This window comes from Vollenhovia emeryi, unplaced genomic scaffold (genome assembly GCF_000949405.1).
Source record: "Vollenhovia emeryi isolate VEMERY1.0 unplaced genomic scaffold, V.emery_V1.0 DF939139.1, whole genome shotgun sequence".
Classification (NCBI taxonomy): Eukaryota; Metazoa; Arthropoda; class Insecta; order Hymenoptera; family Formicidae; genus Vollenhovia; species Vollenhovia emeryi.
The window spans coordinates 655,650-676,871 of record NW_011967227.1 but is presented as its reverse complement, the minus strand read 5'-3'; the positions used below and the strand labels follow the sequence as shown (position 1 = coordinate 676,871).

Genomic DNA, 21,222 nt, shown 5'->3' with positions numbered 1-21,222 from the left:
AGAGAAAGTACAAAGCTATTCTTAAAATAGGGCTCGAGTGAGCACCACGAGTGCGACAAGGAGCTGTGACTCCGCGAGTCGGGCAGAAGGGAAGTCGAGAAGAAGGAAGAAGAAGAGACGCAGAGAGCGCGGAGTGAGAACAGAACGAGAAAGGAAGCAAGGGAGAAAGAGAAAGAACGAGAGGGACCGCAGCATGCCTTGCGGGTCGCCGGCTCTTCAGGGTCCGAGCTTCGTTCGAAACGAAGCGCCTTCGCAGCGCTCGCGACTTTCCTCTCCTACGAGGTCGCGGAGGACTGTTTCTCGAGACAATCGATTCTTCGCTCGCGGCCTTGATACCGTGATCTTTCTTCCTCTTTAACGTTCTGTCGCAACCGCGGTGCCGGCGAATCGTGTAACGGTGGTGCTCTCCTGTACTCGATGGTGGTTGGTGAGTCCAGCAGGAAACGCTTCTGGGGACCTGTCTTCTTCTTTTCAAGTTTCACTGCTGTCCTGAGGAGCATAGGATCATGGCATCGTACAGGAGCTATGTAAGTTCGCGGTCCTCGCATATATACTGACTCTTTTATGGAACCGGCTCGATTTAGTGCTCCAAAGATCCTTAATTCGCCAATCACGACTCGGAGAAGAATAACATTGAAATAAGCGAGGAATCGATAACGAAATCTTTCCTGAAGATACTCGCTTCACGTGGAATGTCATTCCCTTCGGTTCGTTCACTTATGTCGTAGATTTGTTGGCACTATTTTATGCAAACGTGCTGAAAGCTACGCAACTTTCTGCATCAGATATCTTTATTGCCCGCGCTCGCAACGCGAAAAGAGAGGTATCCTACGTTAGCGTGGCGTTCATCGAAATGAACATTTGATCGATGAAATCGATATCCTTCTTGACGATCCTTGCGATTCCTGCCGATACTTGATCACGTGCTTTTACCCGAGACGTATCGCATGAGGCTATCGGCTGAAATAGAGAGTTGGGATTTGCATTCGTATACGAACGTATGCAAAAGTAACATTCACATTATCTGCGGTATATAGAATCTAGCCAAGTGCCCAGCGTTTTGCATCATTGAAAATAGTGGCCTATTATTTATAATAATTCTAACTCACTTCATTGACATATCACATCTGTACTTCCACGTGCATTGTCCGCAATAATAAGATTAAAGAAAATAGGCCGTGCTTTAATATATTTACTTGTCTAATATTTCTTTAGAAGTTTATTTAATTGTTATATATTTCGTGAAAATTTTTACCAATATTTATTAAGGATAAAAATAAATTTTTATTACACATTCTGGAATAAGTCTGTCAAGCCCGTATCAGACTACGGGCTTGAGATTGAGATTAGATTGAAATTTGTCCAATCAGAGTAGAGTTTACCAACATCAAGTTCAGCGTATTTTACTCCGGTTGGTGAAATGTTAATCTACTCTCAATCCCAATCCGTGGTCTGGTACAAATTTTAAGACATATGATGATCAATCAACACGCAAGATTGAGATAAGTAAAAATAGATTTGATTATTAAGTCGCTCGCTTTTTTGTTAAAAGTTCTAGTACAATTTAACGCGGCAAAAATATATTCATACATTACGTGTCTATAGTCGATTAACCTTCAATGTCGCGTATCCGTAGCGTGCTTAACGGACGTGCGCAGTGTAAATGAGTGTTTTAAAGCATGCCAAATATTCAAAAGGTACCTTTGCCGTTGGTTCTGGTCGTTGGTCCTTGCGTATAATTTGAGTGCTGGCTCCGCTTTCGTCGCAATTATGCAATGTAAATGAAGTCCATTAACTTTATCGTCCAAAGGTCCAGGTCGCACGCCCCTTTATTCCACCCGCGGACCGAACCGGGTGTTTACGAAGTACCGCTAAGTCGAAAAGCTTTCCAAGTGACAACGATGCAGATCTATTCACCCGTTAAGTAACGACATAACTTGTTGTGCATTGCGGTGCATATAATTTTCTAAGGTGCATTCGCAGGTGTTTCGTATATTCACGTTTGAATTATCGCCAAGCCGCAAGAATATTTTCTTTTTTGTATTATGGTGGTCGTTACTTGGACTGATTTACATTTTCATGCGTTGAGTTTTTCACTTTTAGTTCGAAATTACAGCCGGAGCGGCGCGATGCCGTAATGTTTCCAACGCGAGCATCGTAGATCTCGCAAGCTTGTAATTAAATTCGTTCCTTTATCACGAATGTTTCGTTAGAATTGTGCTTGCTTGACTTTGCCGCATTGCATAGCGGAGAATTCAACGCGTAGGAAATGAAATTCTGCAAAACGGCAGCCAAATAGAAACATAGCAATACTTGTGTTTGCTGATATAACTAATATGACTGAATTATTAGATTTCCGCTTTAATATTCGGCTTTTGCAAAAGTCGTGTAATTAAATGTCATTTTTTAAATGAAATTATATGCATTTGGCATGTAAATAATTCAATATAATTGTTAATGTATGTGAATAAAGTATTAATATCTATATATACATATATTAATTACGTAAATTATATGCTGTATAAATATATCATATATAATAAAAGAGAAATTATGTAGTTTAAAATCGATAATTATTCAAATAAAATTATCAATGCTTTTTTTTACATTATCACATAAATAACAAATTTAACTCTTTTGTTTCAAACGTAATATTTCCAAAATTATAGTTTGTAACTTTTATATAAATTGAAATAAATATGTTTTTATTTAATTTGAAAATAAAAGTAGCTTAAAGCTCGATATATTAAAGGTATAATGACAGAATTTTTATATTCGTGAATTAAAATATTACCTCCCTTATATTACAATTCAAAAGCATGTATATTTAAATTAATGTTATATCTCGAAACTAAGCGATTTATGTTCCCTCACTACAATGAAAAACGTGTCGTAACTAAAAAAAACGGAAGATCCCACGCATTCAGTAGATATAGTCCGGCTCGTGTCGGACTACAGATGCGTAAAAGATCGATCACGACTCGTCGGAAAGCGCAGCATGGCTGAGACGTGGCTCGATCGTTTATCGAAGGAGGTCGAAGCGATCGTTAGCGACGTCCAAATACGAATCCCGGTTGCATGCCTCCCAGAAACATTTTCGTGCATCGGAGCACCGCGGGTCGCCCCGGCGCGGCGACGTGGCGCGGCTAGCAAAATTAGCCGGGGTCTTTCCCAGACGATGTCTGCCCGCGCCGCGCGTGCATATTCGTGTGTAAAGCTTTCTTCCACCTCAAATATACGTTCGCGATCGACGCTGGGGGCGACATGATGTATCGGGTGTCGAATTTCAAAGCGGCTCATGAGACCCAGCTATACCATGTTGCGTAGGGGATTTGTCTTACGAGCTATTCGCGCCAAGTTTGATACAGGACACGTCGTGCACAGGCACAACTCCCTCCTGAAAGCTCCTGAGAGATCCCAAGAGCCTTCATGAGGTTTGCCGTCGTCGACCAATAAGGATCTTTGTACGCGACCTGGATGCAAGAGCACACTCTTGGGCCAGAGAGCCGTCTTCCTCTCGAGTTCTTTCAGGTGACTGGAGGCTTGGGGTAACGCGCGAACGGAAGTATGCGTCGATGTATCACGTGAGACAGGAAATTTGTCGTAGACAATTCCTGTCTCTCCCAGGTTCGAATTACTTCTATTTTCAGAAACGAATATTGTACAGTAGTAGATTAGCTTAATATCTGTTCAGCCTTTTCAAACAAGAAAGTTTTGCAAAACAAATTTAAATAAAACGATTCACGTGTCTTGAATAAAGAAACGAATAAACTGCGTAATAAAATGTATCGAGAGAATTAAAGAACAAATTAAATTTGATTCTTTTCAAATTGATCAATTGCAGTCCTCGTTTGCTTATTGTTTTATTCACTTTGCATCAAACATCCTTCAAATAAAGTTTTTAATTACTTATAAAAATATACAGTCTAATTATCTACGTGGAATCCTATGAAGATAATTTAAAGTAAGCTGACGGCAAACAGAAATTCCGAGAATGCAATGAAATTCTGTATTGACAATAAAATTTAATATTATAACATCAATTTTGTATATCGGACCTAAATTATAATCGTTAAAAATTTTCTTTTACGACGCAAGTGGCGTCATACTGACCTGTAGTAAGTTTCTATATGTATTCAGTGATCATTTTCAGTATTCCTCATGTCACTTTCTTCATATCTTTTTTCATTTATCTACAAACACAAGTAATATGCTCGCTCGTGATAAATGAAGACTTTCTTCCTGTTGATTCATCATCCAAACATCTTTTTTCCGTCTTTTCGCGAAAACCATGTAAAATAATGATATCTCCATCTAAGTGGATGACATGAGGCACATTTGATGATATTTGATGAATAAATTTAGGTTCAGAACGTGTTGGCGCTTTTAGACGAAATATTAGATAGTAGGCCCCGAGTTTACTTATAAATAACTAATTGATTATCAAGAAAAATAAAAGAAATGATTTTTAATATTTAAAATAACAAAAATTATTTTTAATATTTTTTTATTTACTTCTTTCCCCCCTAAAAAATAGAATTTTGCATAAGAGAAGGTGCTTGCACAACTCGGTACTTTGCATTATCAATAACAGGGAGAAACAGTTATTAAACGTGGCGAAAATGGCACAAAATACTTTGCCTGACGGTGAGAAATATATAACTCGTTATTAATAACATACCTAGTTTAATAATTTAACTTGGGCACGCAGCGCGCTCATGGATTGAAATGCTTCGAACACATTTAAATGTTTGAACGAAGATGCAGGGCAGAACAGTCTGCTTAGACTGAATGGAGAAAGGGATTTAACGGCTTCTTTGAATATTCCAGGCGGAGCAATAGCGGCTGCAAACGATGGCGTGAATGCTTTTAATCGAGCGTACCATTCCTCTTTCTTTTATATCCGCTTTGTGCTCCTTTTGCCTTTGCGTCGCAATAGAGCTCGATATTTATTGCTACGCAACTTGAAGCCCCTCGAAAAAAAGGAGATGAATTCTCGCTACGCACCAGATTTAGCTTTCATGACGTTCCGTTAAGAGATATTTAAAATTACTATTGCTTGTGTGCGTAAACAAAATTGTACAATCGCTTTAAAAACTTATGGAAAATAAATGAAGAGATAATCTAGAAATCTTCTAAACTTTTTAGAGAAACATTTAAATTAAAATTTCAAGTGATTTTATTAAACTATTATGTATGCAAATAATGTTACTGTTTTATAAAGTGTTGCAAATAGCTTAAATTATAAATTAAACAAACTAATAAAGAACTGCAAATACAAGCAAAGTGTAAATAGTACTTAAATGGTGGTGAGAATCGTGTACAGTGATCGAATTAAAAAGTAAAATTCTTTAATTATTACTCAACTAATTACTTTGTAATGGTTTGTAACATTAATGTCATTAATTGCTTTAGTGTTATAATGTTGCAAACTGACGAGATAAACTATTATTGTAGCTTCAGTAGAAAAAGGTGAAAAAATTTGGAATTAAAATGGAAAGAGTAATAATTTAATTTCTTCTTCACAGTCCTAATAACTTCATTTTTCCTATCTTCTTCAAGACATTTTCCTGTAAAGACGCCAGGGAGCTTTTACAACTTCTTGCATGTCGTTGATAAAACGCAGCAACGAGGAATATGCACGCGGATGCTGCAAAGTGAGAGCTTGGATGGTTATAACTGAGAACTCGCAGCTATATTTAAACGTCGCCGTAGACACGGTTTTGCCCTTTTTCCACCAAGGCGACGACGGAAGTAGATGGACTTCGGCTTCTGAATTTCGAAAGAGTACGGAACTGTCAGATGTGCACATTAGAAAAGACGGGCGTGCACGAGAGAAACTGGTTGAAGCATGCCATTGAATTAATCATAAGCCTCGGTGAACGGTAGTGCCAAAACTACCACGTGTTTACTCCGATCCCGACTTCGAACGACACAGGGAACGGAAGAGAAAACTGAGATTTGAATATTATATTCATACCTCATGCAAATAGATACCGATTCATAATGACATCGTTAAAGTGGTAAATAGCTTTGCCACTTATTGTTCAACGTAATGCAAATGCTTATATTTATAAGCTTATAAAACATTTCTATTTATGTAATGAGGTGAATGGAAGTGACAAATAGGAATCATGAGCGAAATTTTAATGAAATATGATAATTTATGATAAGGAAAAAGTTTCAAATTACGAGGAAACTTATATTCATGAATGTTAATTCTATTTTTCTATTATCATATCGTGAATTATATTAGACATCTTAACTATATTATCGATCTAGATCTCTTAAATATTACAAACTATAAAATATTATTAAAAAATAATATAAACAAGACTCTATCTCGTTAAAACTTATAGTTTATAATATTTAAATAAATATGTATATTATATCCGCTCATTCATTAATTGCTTTTTAATATTAAAAAATTAAGAAAACGAGAATATTCTGCCGATTAAAAGATGCTTAATAATCTAAGCGTGCACTTAGATAGAATTTTCAAAAATTTGAATATTTTTTTCTAGGTATATCTTCTTGTGCGAAGGTGTTTATATTCAATTAGCATTTAATGCCATTTGTGTATATTTTACAATTGTAAATACGAATAACTATTTTATTAAAGCCGGCAGGCAAATCGAGATTGTCAAAATGTTTATCTATGTTATCAAATTTCCAACGAAAATGGATATTTCAGGATCGTGCCAGAACGTCGATGCATTGCTGTTTTGACGTCGTCGCCTTGTTAGCGACGCGTCGCGTTGGGCAACAAGGTTGTTGGCAAACACAGCTGATCTCGTGGATCAATTGCCGGAATTGAACCCAATTTCACCCCGCGCAGGTTCACTCGCTGGTGTCGACGAGCCAAATCGATAAGCGTGCATCTGCAAATATTCGACAGTCCGTTACGCGAAGAATCATTGCGTCAAGAATAAAATCAGCAACGCTAATTTTCACTAAGTCACATATAATGGTTTAAAACCTTAAATATGAAAATTTTTACATGAATAATCAATCTTCATTTATGCAAATGTGTATGGAATTTAATTTATTTTAAATTAAGCAATTGCAAGCAATATATAATTAAAGGGGATTAACAAAGTGCATTACTATTTAATGAACGACATTACTAAATGTAAAAATAATAACAAACAAAAATCTCTTTGTAAATCACGTTTGTCAAAGAAGACATTAAACTTTGTTATATCATAATGATAAATAATTATGTATGCCTGTTCACATTTGTAGTCTTCTATTTCTTATATTTTTCTTCATTATGGCAATGACGATGAGATATCATTTTACGCGAAAGTGATTTGCCACAGTTATATGTAAATATATGGTGACAGGGAGATAAAGAATTATACATTTCACGCGTGCAGGAATGATACCTCCATTTGATGGAACAGGTTAGCTCGTCTGCGTGTGGCTGGAAAAATTTATGATCTATTCGTTGGTGTTAGATTCAATTTGCGAGACATCGCGGAAATTGCAACCGATTCACTTCCGCGTGGGATTGTATAGTGCAATCATTTTCCAAGTTTTATTATTATTCGTCCAATCTATTTGCAGCCACAGTTTTGTCAGAAATTTCAATACGATCCAAATGTTCTTTAATGTTTTTTAAAGTTTAATATATATACTTTACGTAATATTAACATGAAGCTCTTTTGCGATGCTGCGTGTTTTGTGTACGTGCGTTAACTCTGTCACTAATATATTTTCAGTTTTACTAATATTTATATCTAACAAATCTTTTTAATATAAATTAATTACGTTTCGTAAAAATATTGTATTTTAATTTAACTCTTTTATGCCAAGCTCCAAAGATTAGCTCAATGAACGTATTCGCAGAAAGGAAAACCATATATCCAAATTTATTCATATTGACACACGATAACACGTTATTGCTTCCTGGAATTGCGCTCGAACATCATAGATCTTGCGAAATGTTAAAACAAGACGAACGATCGATACTTCGCAGTGTCGACGACGCACAATCCGGCAACGACAACGTAATGATGAGCGATTTATCGGCTCGTAACGCCATTGAGAAGTTTACCGTCTTTGAGACCGGACTGAAGAGTTTCAGCCACAAAACTTCCGGCAGTTTACACGGTGCCAAAAGTTTTCCAATTACACGGCAAGCCGTCCAGTTTTCCCGCCAGAAAACCCACACCCTGATATTTTCCAATCTGTACTCCGCTCGCCAAAGAAATCTTTTTACTTGGTATTTTTTCTAAGCGCCGTTAAGATTTCAGGGAAGTTTAACAATAAGCATCATCTTACATAAGGATATCTTACTGTGTAGATAATACTCTGAAGCTAGATTTCTAAAAAGTTACATTACGCGATAAATTATTTTTCGAATTTTCAATTTGTATTCAATTCTTTTGTTTTCGAAATAATTATTTTAAGAAATTGTATTTTTTTGAATATCTGAGACAAGCATACCGTAGTTATATAACAAATAAATAGAAATGTAATGTCAAAATGTAACATGTAATTTAGTTAACGTTGAAAGGAGTCAAAATCAATGATCTTTTCGTCAAAAAAGTTGGTATCATGTAGAATTTGCTTCTAAATTGTCTTTTCTAAAAGCATCACGTGTTAGCACGTGTGGCGAGGCTCCCTGAAATCGCTTCCTCGATTCACATCGTGACGTGCCAAAAATCTTGGCGTGTACCCAATGTGCGAATCGTAAAATAACAGACCGTCGTCGTGAACAGCAACCTAATTTGCTTTCTCGTGCGATAACTAATGAAAACTACATGTTCTCTTATGGCGAAGTCAGTTTCTCCATTAAATAATTCATGCGATAATTGCAAAGTTGTAAATTTATTCGTAAAAATAACCAATATTGATATGAACGTGTTAAAACTATATTAAAATTAAAAACGAAACATATAAATATACATATTGCCATCAAGTATTCGGAAATATAATACAATATTTGGTCGAACTCTGTATTTTATTATATGAAAAGATTAAACTTGGCAATCTGAAAAATTTAATATAACTCCTATAAAAAATAAAATTATTTTATTGGTCAAGATAGTATGGAAGAATTCAAATCATTTATAGCGGGCCCAGAAAGATGACACTTCGACTATTTAAGAATACAAGTTAAGAATACAATTAAGCAACATTTTCGTCCTATCGAGCTCGTGACAGCTGGTCGTGCGTCATAAATTATAATAATGCACCGAGTCGCCGGAGGTTAAATCAGGCTGACACTCTTCAATTATCTGGCCTCCCCTCAAGCTGGTATCGCGATGCATCGGTCGCCCACATCCTCATCAGTGTCATCGAGAATGTACCGCATCATCGCGAATAAAACGTTTAGTCTTTCGTGAGCCTCAATACTTCTTTTAAACAAGTGCAGCACTTGAAGCAATAACGTGCCAAGTCACGGGAAGAAAAGACCTACGACATTCGCAACTCACATGCTCACACATTTGAGCCACTTATGTTCAAAGCAGCGTAAAACTCCGGCTTTGAAAATCTTACTAGAATAGAAAATTACATTGCATTTGTATTTATTATACATCTGATTCAAATATATGGGCAATATTTTTAAAAACTAACTCTTCGTGTAGTTCCTTGTAAGTAACTGGGCACACAGAATAGCTACGTTTGTATGACAATCTGTATTTAATATTAAACAATCAACATATTTACTCATCGTTAAACCTAAATATGGAAAAACATTTCTTTCAAATTTTTTATGAAAAAACACGATTAAAAAATCAGTCAAGTCTAATTAAAAATGTGCACTCTGTTTAACGTGAATTGTTTATTTTATACGACTGCTCTTCAACTTGGTTTTTCTAATACAATGGGAGAGGGGTTGCTTTCTCTATTTTACTATTTTTCTTATTTTATTTACATTCACTTGCATTTTACTAGACATATGCAAATATTATTTATATTAAAATGTTAAAGAAGCTAAAAAATGTAAGAAATCGCCTTTTCAACTCTTCGTGAGAATATATTCTGACTTGACTCTCGAGTGTCGAGACGAGAAGGTATAACGCGCGAGAATGATAACATTTAACGATCAATACTATGCATACGGATAGAAGTAAACGCAAATATCAACATATCGTGACATTGTTACTCTCGTATATTCCATGTAATACGCAATTGCGCGTATACGTACTCGTCCGTATGCGATGGTGCGATATCGCGTCGGGCTTCCAGATGGCTGAACGGCCGTTTCTCTCGCGCTCGTATTCACGTAAACTCGGAAATTTTCGAGCCGAGTGTAGACGGATATTCCGCGTTGTGTATTTCTGCACAATGGTCGGGCACAGATTTTGCAATGCGGTACAGTTTTCATCGCGCATACGGCGTAAAAGTCTTTGTATAAATGCGCGTCAGTATTAATGTATGTTTCATATTCCAGTTAAAATTCTTCCGTAAACAGTCGATCCTTGAGGCGACTAAAGCATGTGATATATAAAAGAGAAGGTACACATTTTATATCTTACAAACACACAAAACTCTTTTCAACTGAACTTTTTGTCAGTCAAGTGTATTTAAAACGCATGCAATTTTTACAAAATAAAAAATTATTACGCACTTCTTGTAAAAGCAATTTCTTCAATGATAGCCAACAGAGTATTACTACGAAGTTACTTTTATACTTTATACTTCGAAAAATGATTTGTTGAATACACTTTTACTACAGTATTATCCTATTTCTTTAACAATGCAACAGTTAATTTAAAACAAGTATTACGGCGGATTGTTATTTCGGTATAAATTTTCACAAATACATAAGAAACTGCTACAAATGAAAAGTTGTGTACGTTTGCAACATTTTCTCTGCTGCGATTATTCTCAGTCTCATCGATAAAAGGATGAAGTACAAATAAATTCTATTACTGCTTTGTACACCATGTACAGAAAAAAAGGATCGGTGGAAATACGCATAACGAGGCCGCTTGCTTCCACGATGGAAACAAGACGGTAATTTATCTGGCAACCTATGGCAGTTCCTGACTGTGAAAGGAGCATCGTAAACAGCCATTTTTATGGACGATAAAGCAATATCGGAAGACTTGCTCGATTGAGTTGTTCAATTCGAAGACACATTGTGATGAAATAAAGCTGCAAGAATATTTGTACATCAAAATCTTATATACTATATGGTTGAACATTTTGTCAATAACATTGTATCAAAAGTTTACTATGCATTTGTCATAGTAAGATTTTAATGAAAAACCACGAAAGCAATTGGTTTTGTTATGCTTATTTGTATGCATAGACAATATGAACAATTTTGTTTAACTTGTATTTTACAAAATCTATTCGCGTGATTGTATTGTAGTTCAATAAGTCCGAACCAGAGAAGTGAGTTTTGCGGATCAACCACTAATAGTTTGTCAAATTCTAGTCAATCTCGCCGCAACGAGTAAGCTGTCCGTACGAGCTATTTTAGCTGTCAGAACAAGGCAGGACTCAAGGATCGTTCGATCGAAAATTGAATTGCAAGAACAGGTCATGCTATACATATGCTCGAACGACTAGTGTTATATTGTCTAAAATATGTATATTTATGGACAAAAATAGCGGTTAAAAATACAAATAATATATATACCTAATATAGAAATTTTTTGTCGTACTATCATATTAATTTATTTTTCAATATGGTATAATTTAATTTTATGTAAAAACGTACCTTTAAAAAAGAATTTTAATATTCGTTATGTTTTTACATAAAGCAAATTAAAACACATCACAAACATTTTTAAATAAAAAAGTAATTAAAAAGTAAAATATTTTTGAGAGAATCGTGAAAGATTTTATATTAGATATTCCTTTATTTTGTGTAATTTCTGCCGGAGTTGTAAAATCTGATAATGGGTATGGTAACACACATAGATAATTTTCTGGCAAAGCTCTAAATAAATCTAAAAGCATCATGGACCAATGCCAGAAATTTCTTTGACAACTCAAATTGAAATAGAAAGATATCGGTATAATGTGGTTACGACATACATTAAACATTAATCAATAATTTATAAATGGCAGCGTTTTAAAGAAGTATTAAAATTACATTTGCAAGTTCCGAAATTTTAATACTTATAGAATAAATATTTTGTAAATTTCAATTTATTATTTAGTAATTAATATTTGAAAAATCTATGCATTATTAGCCAGTTTTCTGTATACATTTTAAAATATTCTAGTTAATATGCACTATACAATAATTCTTGTGTCATTTGTGCCATTATGTTTTTATTGTATTTATAATTGTCACTTTAAACGTAAATTTCTTTGCAAAATGTTCGTGTTTTATATAATAGACAATTAAATTTATTTTTGGAATGAAAACGCGTCATTGTCTCTTGTACTTTAAATCAGCGTAAACATGATAATGGGGTTGGATATAACGTGATGAAAGGACTTATCGTTTCCGACGTCTTACAGTGCTTCCGCTCCAAGGAATTGCTTTGGCGGTCTTAAGGAACGACTGTCGTAATTCTATTATCTCACCGAATACCATTAGCATAATAATGAACGGTCTTTTTAGAAGATTCAGTTCGGAAAACAAGTCGGAAGTTTCTCTATAAGTGCATTATCGCGGGTTTTTGCTATTTTTAACTTAATTGAAAGTGAAATTGAAACCAGAAACAATTATCTTCTACACTACTTGTGATAACAATACTACAAGAATCCAATACATTTGCAATTTGCTTCAATTTGAAGAAATATAGACCTTTATTTACGCCACCCGTTGTACAAGCGAGAAATGTAAAGGTTATTACTCTCTGCCAGGTCGATCTGCCTATTTTGAGATTGAAGGCATTTTGCCAAGCTTACATTAATTATACGAATTATTACTTTATATTTTCATATTTCAAATGATGTATTTAACGACCTGTTTCAAACTTCGCAGAAATAACTTATTGTTCTCCTAATTTTTTTGCCTTCTATCTGTATTATATTATTCAATTAGATATCCAAACAATTAACAGAAAGTTTTCAATAAAGGACTAAAATGTAGTAATAATAACTTATCTGTTATATATTTCAATCATGCAATAATGAAAATTAAGATTTTGCATAGATTTATTTAATATTGTATCTCTTTATATTAATATTGTATTTTTTTAGTCTTCAAACAAATGCATCAAATTCAAATGATAATTATGCCATTAGTTGTAACAGCAGTAATACAGAAATTTGAGATAATATTTAGTTTAGCTTGTGTTTATATTATTACGTTGGTTTATGAGTAATAATATATTAGATTGGATTTATATTTATTCATCGAGCAAAAAGGTTCTTGATGAAGACATTCATCAGATGCATCTTCTCGGTAATGCAAACTTTCGCATTATCCGTATTATCCTCATTATCTTTAATATCCTGGAACACCCACAGCTCTTATTTCTTGTGAATGTCTTATTGGCTTAACGTCCGACCCCTTCTCGTTACTGTAAATGCAAGAAGTGACTGATAAATCTTGTCAGCGCAGTCATCAATGATGTATCGTGAGATATCGCTAATGTAGAGCTTAAACCATTTATTAAATTTTAATATCATTTAAATGAAAAAAAATTTTATAGACTGTTAAAATAAAGTTAATATAATAATGCAAACTGTATAATCTTATTTGTAAAACTAAAATAACAAAAAATTTGGGCAGTATATGTTATTCATTTGTGATTACAGGGTGACACAGGAGCGTATCGAAGCAGAACCGGCGTCAGCATCACCAGCACATTCGGCAGGAATGCTTCCGGTGGAAGTAACCTGCCAAGCTGTAGAAGCAGTTATTCCGGAGTCGGATCGAGTTCTGCTCGAGCTATTGCCAAGGAACGGGCGCTCGCTGGTTTTGGAGGCACTTTTCTCAAAAAGGACAAATTCGAGGAGAAACCGACATTCAAATATTCATGTAAGAGATGTTTATTCGTTTACGATATTTTATATTGGTAACCTATGTTATTTGTATATTATTTACACAATTTAAAGAAAATATACTTATCTTATAATATACTTATACCTAAGAATTATTAGATTTAGTTAATGGATATAGTATGTAAAACACTCGGTTTATATTTTCTTGTAAACAGTTTCACTTGTAATAATCTGTGCATTCATTCCGTTGTATGTGTCGTGATTTATGCATATTTCCTCTGCATAACTGTTATAGAACACATACATGAAAAATAATTAATTAATTAATTAATTATTGAAAAATTACAAACAAATAAGTTTGCGTGCAATGTTAGCGTTACATTACATTTTGTTTACACGTGTTAACGTCAGTATAGACTTAGCTTCATATAACTAAATGATTACGATTGATAATGGTAAACATAAAATGCCTATAGCCATACATTTCTCCAAACCAAGTGGCATATGTATATAGTCACAATTTGTCTTAAATTATCAGGCACTAAAGACACCGATAAAAGTCGATTGCATCCCGGAAGATTGTCGTCCGAAGACGTGAGGGCGAAAAGTCCGCTATCTGATAGTAGGTCGTCTCTCCTTGAGAAGTACTCGTTCTCAGCTGGCAAAACATCGGAGAGGCCGTCTTCCGTGTTGGACAGATATAACCGACCGGCTTCGCGGGAAAAGAGCAGAGAGCCCGAAGGAATATCGAGGTACGGATCCAGCACATATCCCGGATCGAATTTCGCCCGAAGTTACGGCAACGATGGTAGAATCGAAAAGGACCACCCGCCGGTCTCCTACAGAGGATTACGTCCCAATTCCGGAAAGACATCGCGCGAGCCCAGTCCGGAAGTCAGTGTCGGAAAAACGAATTCCTTCAGGGTCTATTCAAGAGCGCCGTCTTACGCTCGTTCAGCTGCCTCGCCTAGTAAGTGCGACTGTTTCATTATGTATTGCATGATGAATTAGAAAATATAAAAAAGATATCTTTTTTAAATATGATTTTATAATAAATATGCTATTGCTCACATATTGATAGAGGAAAGTCCCCTGTTATGAGACAAGTTCCTACTATGAGATAGCAGGGTTTCTGTTAAATTAACAAGCATTATCTGTTGATTCCACCATGAATTTATTGCTGTTGAAGTGAAATCTGTTTAGTGAAAAATTCATTGTTAGATCGTGTAATCGTAGCGAGAAAAGATTTGTGATTGAATTTGGACGTTGCAAACCTACTATCTCACATTAGAAGCCTATCTCATAACGGGAACTTTACTCTATATATAAAATATTGAATTTTTTAATTCAAATATTTTCAAATCTATTTTTTGCTACATTTGCAAAAAATTTAAACGTAAACCCTAAAAGCATATTTAATTATGTTTAATCTGATAGTGAACAATGCTTAGTTCTGTACTACAGTTGTGTAAAATTTTTAATCATCATTATTCTGAACATTTCGAATCTTGTGCAAGGAGGAACTAATGTTAAAAGGAATACACTTTTTAGGCACGTCCGAATCGAGCTCGGCTACAATCTCGACGAGATTTAGTTCGACAGCTGGTTCGCGATTTCTCTCGTCGCGAAGTAGCAGCGAACGGGTGTCCGCGACTATTAACTATCCTGCAGGAGGAAGATATCGAAATTCGAATAATAAATCAAATCAGAAAGAAGAAGAAGAAGAAGAAGAAGAATCAGCACTTACTAAATCTGAGAAAGATGGTCACGAATTGCCAAAAATTACAAACCGAATAGAAGGGGACGCAACCAGCCACAAACTTTCGGACAACGAGTTTGTGACGCTAACGGTTGTGACAAGAGGTACTTCACCGACACCTCCAGCTTCCTCGTCCTATGTTAGAAAGAGGCGGGCGGAGATCAATGTCGCTCATCAAAAAGAGGTGATCAGATTTCGAAAATTGCCGGATACTATGGATGAAGAAGTACAGTGTGATCACATGGAAGAAACATCACGATTCTCGAGGTATGGCAGCAATAGATTATCTGGTGCATCCTGGTCGACGTACTTGGATAAATACTCAGGTGCATCAACTGGAAGTCCATCTGTGTATTCGTCCAGAGGATTTACTAATGTGACCTCTTCTAATAGACTCAACAATTTCGCGTATACCAGAACGAATGAAGCTACGAAAAATGAATCTTCTGCTAAGGAATTGTCGAGTTTCAGTCAAGAAATTTATAGTTCTGATAACAGAGGCCAAAATGAGAAGCTGCTCGGTGTAAATTGTACAGCAACTATTGACGAGACAGCGTCTAATGACTTGAAGACATCGTCTAGCGGTCAAGATATTCATGGGGCAAATAAAGAGGATAGAATTCATAGCAGCGAACGGTGTTGCTGTAGTGCGCGAAAGATTGAAACAAACAGCTCCAGCGCCAGTAATTTAAGAAGTTCCAATCAGAATCTTGGATTTTATCATAGAGAAGATCCAACGCAGGATTCGCAGGATGCATCGAGATGTGATGAATACAACCAAAGAAGACCGTCCATTCCGCGACTGGAGCGTACTTCATCGAAGAGTGAAGTAAAAATTTCTAAATCTTCTCCGAAGACTGAAATAGCATCATCGAAATCTGACGTCGGCGAAAGAAGAGGATCCACTCCCAAATCCGATGCCAGCTCCTCTTCCAAAACCGAAGAGCCTCTTCGAATTGTCGAAGGGCATTGTCAAGACCAAAATGAGGAAGTTATTTCTCAAAAGCGTGAGGTCTCGCAAAGAAGAGATTCCTCAGCGAGGTACGTAAATCCGATTTTTACTAACTTGCACGTATACAAAGCAAACGAAGGATATAACAAAATTAATTGCAGCTTATTCAAATGCATCTTTTCATAAATAACGTTATTTTACATGTAAATTATAAGTAATAAAAATAAAGATTTTCTTCTAATTTTCGACAACGTCAACTTTAGGATAATTGTTTATAAATAACAGTAATCTAGACTACTGTCCTTATCAGTCATATCTCCGTCAGTCTTCCACTCGAGTCTTTACTAAAGATAAGAACTTAAACTGTCAAGAAGTATAAGAAAAGAATCACAATCACTCGCATAAACGTACTCCGAACAAACGGTTTCTCCGCTTATACACACTTGTCCACGGCGTGCATCCTCGTGCTGCGAGATGCGGACGGGCACTGAGAATACATGAAGGTGCAGCAATGTCGCCTGTGACGCGCAAGAAATATTTGCGTAATCATGTGCGGTGGAGTACGTTTGCATTCCGCCGGTGTAATTAAGAGTTAATAATTTTTGCAAATAAATACTTAATAAAATATGTAACAATTTTTAGAAAATAATTGTGCATAAATTATAATAACTTGTGCAAGAAGTAGGTAGTGTATCTGTAAGAGAAAGAGATTCATAATCTTTAAAGGGATGTAAAAATTGATTGCACAAGAAAGCTATAGAGAGAAAATGTACTTTAGTAAAAGATGAAGTGTGGTCTTGAGTTAATGAATATTTTTCGTTAAAAGCAGTTCTTCGCAAAGTCGCTTGGCATCGACATCACAAACTCGGAACGTATCGATGAAGAACACACCGCGTCAAATGACGCGAACCGGCTCGTCAGACGGATCTTCTGTAAGCATGCCAATTGGCAGATCGAAATCATCGTCAGCTAGTTCGGTGACGAGTCAGGGTATAAAAATAAAAACGACAACGCCGCCATCGTCCGGGAAACCATCCACCGGTTCGATCCTGCCGTCAGTGAATCTACGACAAGGCGGTTCGCCGGACGCGCGCGGCAAACCACCTGTACCGAAGAACGAAACTACGACCGCCGCCACGCCGAGGTGCACCGTGGCAGCGAAGTACGTGAACAAGGACTTCCGCAAGTCGACCTTGAACATGGAGAACGGTGACTCCAAGTACACGAGAAGAAAGAAAGGCCAAAGAAACATTTCCGCCGGCTCTCAGGATTCAGAGACGACATCGGAACACGTTCCCCAGGCAGTTTCTTCGGGACCCTTGACTTCAACCAAGTCAGGTAGATCGAAGTTCAGGATCCCGTCGGGAGAATCAAAGCCAACGCTTGGGAGAAATGGCTCGAATGGTTCGATGAAGTGGGAAGAAAAGAAGAGCGGGTCAAAGTCACCTTGCGGAACGAAAAAGAGGCCATCTGGGACATTCAGCTCCAGTAACAGCAGTCGGTCGACCTCTGCGAATTCCTCCAGCAGCGAGGATGATGACGATCGTACGGACAAGACGAGACGGAGAAGAAAGAGAACGTCGGAATCGCCCGCCCGCGATGTGACAGGTAAAATCAGTGCGGGATCGTCGAGAACAAGCGTACTGGCGTCGTCGGCCGATGACATGTCAATGATGACGGAGAAACCACCTAGGCCACCCTCTAATCTAAGATCTAAGAGTGATCGTTCCGCGAAGACAGAAGAGGCCAAGTCCTTTCTAATGAGAGCGCTGGCGCCAATGACGAATTTTTTTAAGAACAAGAGTCAAGATTCCGATGACACAAGTAAATCAGATGGTTGGGTTGACTCCCTTGAGGAAAATCACGACGCCAGCAACAGGTCAGGACAGCCGCTATCATCTTCGAGGTCAGCCAGCCAGAATCTGTCGAAAGGTCCGAGTTTCACTAATTCCCAGAGAAGCGATGGAATAAGGGGAAATACGAAGATTCAACGTCAGTCTTCAGGGGAAAAACCATGGTGGTTGGATCCGAATTCCGATAACATTCCCGAGGGAATTCAAAGGGCTAGTCCCTGGAATAATGATGTCAGTCAGGACACAACGATTAGCACAGCTTTACCGGATGATGGTAAGTTAATCTTTAATATATATTTATATATATATAAATTATTGTTATATCTTAATTCAAGACCCTTATAACATTTATACATATTTGAACATATAAAAATGTGATTAGTTAACGACAGATTTAAATTTTGTTCATTGTTTTTATCGACCAATTAATTTCTTCTGAATTCTTTATAATTTTCAGTTTTTAATTAAAAAGTATTATTTAAACCTTGCATTTGTTATCTTATTTCTTGCATATGTCGGCAGGAAAATATAAACTTAAAATTTGGAGACAAGGATCAGAAGAACATGCCTGGTGGTTAGACGACGTTGCAGCGGACGAAGCGAAAAAATCACCCTCGCCGGTGTCTTCTGTTTCGAGACGGGGGTCCAGTCGGGGTAGTTTTCGATCAGTTGATCTACGAAATCGCATCAGGCACCAGCAGTCCGGCGAACGAGCGTGGTGGATGAGCGACGATCCCGAGAACGTTCCGGAGGGCATCGAGGTCATCCCGGTGGGGCCTGCCGATAGTCAAAGTACCGAGAACCCCGTCGATAACGAGAGCTTTTACTCCTCAAAGCCGCTTAAGAAAATCCGACACATCGAATCCGGGGAGAAGGCATGGTGGATGGACAGCTCCTCTAACGTTCCTGACGGTGTCGTCAGAATTCCCGTGGAAATTCCCAACAGCACTTCCGACTCCTCCGAGTCATACGAGAAGATCGATATCGGCATTAACCCTGAACCTGAGACGTGTGTCAAGAGAAGCCTCTCCAGATTTCCTATCGAATTTCCGCCACCACCATCCGAGCCACTGGGAGATCGTGCGAGTCCAGAAGGGGTAAGATTGATCATCACATTACGTAAAGTTCATATCTTTTGGCCCCATACATTATGCTGATAATGATTTTATACAATCTGGTGAGGCTCGCTAATTGTAAACGATTGGAATATTCCAAATCAAAGAGAGGCAAGATTGTGAAGTCTATTGATAAAATATATTTATCTGCATGCATTACGGTGCATATTTTTAATATGAGAAAAATGAAAGATATTATTAGAGAAAAGTCTTCTATTATGAGAGCTTTCTAATATGAGGTAGCTGGTTTTCAACGCATATATTTTCTAAAAATTAAATACGGTATGAGAAAATGAAACAATTATTATAGAGTGTGTGAATTCGTTGTTCCTGTTGCAGATCGAGAATCCACCGGAACCGCCGGACAATTACGGAGGACGAAAATCCCCTTACGATAATGTGCAATCAGCACCTCGAAGACTGCCACCCCGAAAACGACCGTCTACGTTGCCGTTATTTATTGGCGAGCATACTGACATCGATAACGTGCTCGGCGATACAGCTATCCTGTGCCACAGCCCTGTTCTCTCCCGTGTTCGTAAACAGGAACGCGTCGAAGAGGGTGAGACGGGAATGAATTTAGCATCACTTAGCGATCGATGCTATCGCACCTAGTTTACATAGTATCAGTCGGATTATCCGATGTATCGAACCGCTCAACAAAGTGGATCCGGCTAAATTTACCGTGTAATATTTCCTCTTTTAAAATTGACGGACAAAAAATAGAGTTCGATACATCGCTGGGAAGCGAGAATATCTGCGGAGTATGGCGTGTTTAATATCTCGAATTTAGAGTAGCAATGCTTTCTGCAATTAGATACCGTGTTCACGGAACAATGTAATATTCGCCGAGTTCTCTCCACCGAGAATATCCTGCCCCGTGCATTCCTTTGAAAATTGGGGCCAGTGATGCCAGAAACCGGCTTCGGTATCATGCGGCAGAATGAAGGGGATAAGGCTTGGTTGCACCAATGCAATTTCTGTAGCTTAATTCTAACTGATCAGAATATTCGTCAATGTCGCCAGTGGTAAATAACGTCAGTGTTTTCTTGACCGTACACCTGGCATTTTTAATACTACAGAAAATTTATTGCGAAAACTATTACCGGGATCTCGCGCACGATGAAGCGCTCGCGATATTTCGGACGTTATGTGCATTATGAGAATCTCAGCCACACTGTCGCAAGGTGAAAATCGTTAAACTGTTCGACTTCACAGATTGAAAGAATGTTTTGATCAGTCTTACTCCAAAAGGCAAACAGCACAAGTGATCGTCAACAAGTGTTGTCGTTTGAAGTGGCACCATCTGTTCTACACGGTTCTCCTTAGCGCCAGTTTTGAGTCGGAATTCACAGTCCGTTCTTATCTTTATCTTGAGTTCTAATGTATTTCAAATTAATCACAGAGCCGTATTATACATATAGTACCTTAAGACGTTACTTAAGATGATTTTGAAATAAGGACGGATTGTGAATACCGGCCTATTTTTTAAAAATATTTTAATGTAAATATATGTATGTACATATATTGTGTGTATTATTGCAGACCCGTCCGAAGATAGTTCGGAATGTGAAGAAATAGATGCAACTCAGGTGATTATTCACGACAGCACGCCACAAACGCCAGTGATTCAACGAAGAAATCGGTATGTTTCATACAAACATACGTGAACTT

At 37.1% G+C, this 21,222-nt stretch overlaps 1 protein-coding gene across 2 annotated transcripts in view; it reads left to right on the top strand.

Moving 5' to 3' along the window:
- The first annotated feature begins 432 nt into the window (after positions 1 to 432).
- Positions 433 to 21,222, top strand: part of LOC105567246 (flocculation protein FLO11-like) — a 49,245-nt gene continuing 28,455 nt past the window's right edge. For both annotated transcript variants that reach the window (XM_012021960.1, XM_012021959.1), the window contains exons 1-8: positions 433 to 527; positions 13,684 to 13,906; positions 14,408 to 14,839; positions 15,421 to 16,669; positions 17,407 to 18,707; positions 18,956 to 19,530; positions 19,888 to 20,110; positions 21,094 to 21,193. In XM_012021960.1, the coding sequence (XP_011877350.1) occupies positions 507 to 527; positions 13,684 to 13,906; positions 14,408 to 14,839; positions 15,421 to 16,669; positions 17,407 to 18,707; positions 18,956 to 19,530; positions 19,888 to 20,110; positions 21,094 to 21,193 (4,124 nt within the window). In that variant the 5' untranslated portion in view covers positions 433 to 506. The remainder of the gene's footprint in view (positions 528 to 13,683; positions 13,907 to 14,407; positions 14,840 to 15,420; positions 16,670 to 17,406; positions 18,708 to 18,955; positions 19,531 to 19,887; positions 20,111 to 21,093; positions 21,194 to 21,222) is intronic.